Source organism: Sinocyclocheilus grahami, unplaced genomic scaffold (genome assembly GCF_001515645.1).
Source record: "Sinocyclocheilus grahami isolate Dianchi unplaced genomic scaffold, SAMN03320097.WGS_v1.1 scaffold1680.1, whole genome shotgun sequence".
NCBI classification, from domain to species: domain Eukaryota; kingdom Metazoa; phylum Chordata; class Actinopteri; order Cypriniformes; family Cyprinidae; genus Sinocyclocheilus; species Sinocyclocheilus grahami.
Window position 1 is genome coordinate 1034 of NW_015506859.1, and position 3476 is coordinate 4509.

Here is a 3476-nt window from a genome sequence, read left to right on the forward strand (position 1 = left end):
CGCATTTTTCTTCAATATCGCACAGCCCTAATTTATACTATATATTACACGCTGTTTTTAATGGTCACAAAGTAAGTTTCAAACCAAATGTAGTGACTATATAGTATGCAATTTTAGACACAGCGTAACAGCTGGCAAAATTAACACTGCTCTGGAGCTGTGAGAGAATAACGTCATAACAACATCACTATTCTGAGCCAGACATTAAAAAAATAAAAGTCTCTTTTATGCTCTTAAGAGATATCAAAAATGGGCACTGGTTAGACATCGATCATATTGCAATAACACATTTTGTCACAATTGAGTAATGACCAAAATCAGGTCTCTTAGACCCTGACCTGTCCTTTGAAGGACACTCAGTTTGTGAAAAATCAACATTTTTAAAAAGCCATTTTCTACATTTCACTGTTGGTGTAGTTACTGCATTTTGGCTTTATAGGTGTATAATATAATGAAAACTATATTTTGTCAATGTACAGCTACATTGAAGTTGTCAATGGAGAGGGAGGCTCTTTGCCTAAGAATGGTGAAGTACACATCTACCAGACTATCTGCTAATGCTAACAGGCTAACCAGTAAAAACCAGCAAAAATTGTGTTTACAGTAATGGACTTACTATGGAATTTTGAAATTTACTTATAAATGTTTTAAATTTACTAAAAGAATCCTTTTCAAAAAAATTCTAAAAGAATCCTTTTCATTTTATTGTGGTGGTCTTTTCCTTGTAAGGTCGAAAACGTCTGCACGAATCTTATGTTAACACATGTGAATATGATGTTGAGTTTTTACAAACTAAGGGACATGAAGCGTGAATTCTTTTCTGCCACAAATGCTGTGAAAAAAGCTTACTTGAGATTGCTTTAAGACCTCAGATCAGGCATCGATTTTACCATTTCACATGTTTTAGGCCACAAAAGAAAGCCCAGTATGATCCTAACTAGCTTGTTTACTTGGATTAGTCTGATGTCATGTATCACATCTGATATCAAATACATTTGATTTGTCCCAATGGCTGGGCTCAAATGAAAGGAAAAGCAATGCTTTTACAAACTTAATGTTCCACCTCTGCCATTAAATCAACCAGATATCTGACACAAACGGTTGTAGTCCACAAGAAATTTCAAACAGCTCTGCTTTATCACGTCTGTAATATTAAACTTTTTCCCATACTCCCCCTTTAGTCAGAATGAAGAACGAGACAGTTATAATGATGCTAAAATGTGATATTATGATTGTTGCAGCCAAAAGTACTGGCCCACCATACTTCATAAATTGAGATCTCTGCGTTGCCTCAGTCATTTTTATTGAAACCAAAAATGGAAAAACAATCCTTTGAATGCCTCAGCAGTTTTCGCCGTGCATCACACAGCATACGGCTTATATCAACTGCGCCTTCGTTTTGCGTGTGCAGTGTTTGCTGTTTCTTTGTAAAGATTTAATTGGTCTCATTGTGGAGTTTTACAGACTTGGAGAGCATGCCAGAGCTTTTTTTTCATCTTCTTTTTCTATAAACACATTTCTGAGGCTCTTTTTGAATTTATGTTAAATTGGGGGTGTTCAAGGTCTGTGTGCTTTGGTTCCTGTCCCAGTAATTACGGTGTTGTTCTTTATGTAATTGGTGGTTTTTGAGCGATTTATCTAATTGATTTGTATTGTGGCATGTTTTGGCATTTGCTTGCAATGCTGAATGATATGAATTACTTGAAATAATATGAGTAATAGTTATCTGCGTTCTGGTTTGTATTTCAACAGCATGAATATATTTGTAGAGATGATAAGCATGTGATACGGCCATTAAAATGCATGAATTTACAACCTTGTCCTTGACATTGCAGATGGAATAGTTCATACATTGACAATGAACATATTTTCTTGTTTTTCCTGTGTGCTTTTTGTGTAACCCATCATTTTCTCTTTTCTTATCAAGCATGGTGTCATAACCACAGAGGACGAGCAATATTTAATAGAGCCATTAAAAAATGTATCCAGAAATTTCAGTGATGTCAACCACGAAGGACAACCACATGTTATTTATAAAAAGACTTCCATTCCTTCTCTGCAAGAGCCAAGCGAGGAGTTCAGCTGTGGTGTTTCAGGTTGGTAAACCTCCATTTGGCCACATTGTGGCATAAACAGCTATAGATAGCAGTTTAGGAAATGAGTAGTTCAGGTTTAGCTGGAAGTCTCTGCAAACGGCCTCGGCATGAAAGTTGAGTGAAGATCTACTCTAAAGTTCTGCTAAACCTCACTTTACTATCAATTGAACTGCTAATGAATCACTTTTTGATGATAACGTGAACCATTTTTGTTATCTCCAGACCTCACAATAAACCGGACACCCAGCTACGATACCAATCCTGAAGCAAACCCACCTTACCTGGCCACGGACGGTGATAGCTCGATGGGTGGCCACCGTCAGCGGCGCTCTGTCAGCTCTGAACGATTTGTGGAGACCCTAGTGGTGGCGGACAAAATGATGGTGGGTTACCACGGTCGCAAAGACATCGAGCACTACATCCTGTCCGTAATGAATATTGTAAGTTTGGTCCTGCTTTTCTCATGCATGTTTGTCTCCAATACGCATTTCATTCAAGCGTACATAAGAAGAACTCGAACAGCACTTGGCTGACTTTGTGTCTTTTCTTCTTTTCTGGAGGTCAGGTTGCCAAACTTTATCATGATGCCAGTCTTGGAAACGTTGTGAACATTATTGTAACCCGACTGATTGTTCTAACAGAAGATCAGGTGAGTGTTTTAATCACCTTTAAGTGATGTAGAAGCCGATAGTTCACCCAAAAATGGCAATTCTATCATTGTTTACTCAACCTCGCGTCATTCCAAAACTGTATGACTTACTTTCTTCTTTGAAACACAAAAGAAGATATTGCAGACCGTTTATGTTCTTTTGGACCCCATTGGCTTTCATTGTATGGATTAAAAACAATGAGACTTTTCAAATTTGCGTTCCACAGAAAAAAGAAGGTCATACAGGTTTGGAATGACACGAGGATGAGTAAACAATGAAGTGTTTTCATTTTTGGTTGAACTATCCCTTTAATGGTGTAATTGTTCTGCAAGAATAATCAGTTTATAGTGTACAGCTGCATTTTGGTTTTGCTAAAGGTCATTGTATTTCAGTAGTATTTCTTGAGGCTAGACTAGTGTGATATTTTTCCCTAGTCTCACGCACATGCACACTATTCATCGTTCTTGTCTTTCGTCTGCATTAGCATCAAATGAGTGTGAGCTCAGAGTATTTTTAGAAGCTTTGAAACACACCTAACAGTAGTCTGCTGTTTTATTGCCCTGAAAAAGACAGATGGAATCATGAATCGTCTGACCACATTTAAAGATAAAAGTTATTTGAACAGATATGCCTAGACATTGTCCCTGAGGGAAACTTTGTAAAAGGTTTTGTTAATGTCTTTAATGAGAGAGCCAGGGCGTTTGTCTTTTTTTTTTTTTTTTTTTTTTTC

General features: G+C 37.2%; 1 protein-coding gene across 1 annotated transcript in view; it reads left to right on the forward strand.

Annotated features, from left to right (window-relative positions):
• The first annotated feature begins 471 nt into the window (after positions 1 to 471).
• The window catches only part of LOC107572006 (A disintegrin and metalloproteinase with thrombospondin motifs 6), an 89970-nt gene continuing 86965 nt past the window's right edge, over positions 472 to 3476 (forward strand). Inside the window, exons 1-4 of the mRNA XM_016258412.1 lie at positions 472 to 531; positions 1928 to 2096; positions 2319 to 2536; positions 2662 to 2745. Of these exons, the coding sequence (XP_016113898.1) occupies positions 472 to 531; positions 1928 to 2096; positions 2319 to 2536; positions 2662 to 2745 (531 nt within the window). The remainder of the gene's footprint in view (positions 532 to 1927; positions 2097 to 2318; positions 2537 to 2661; positions 2746 to 3476) is intronic.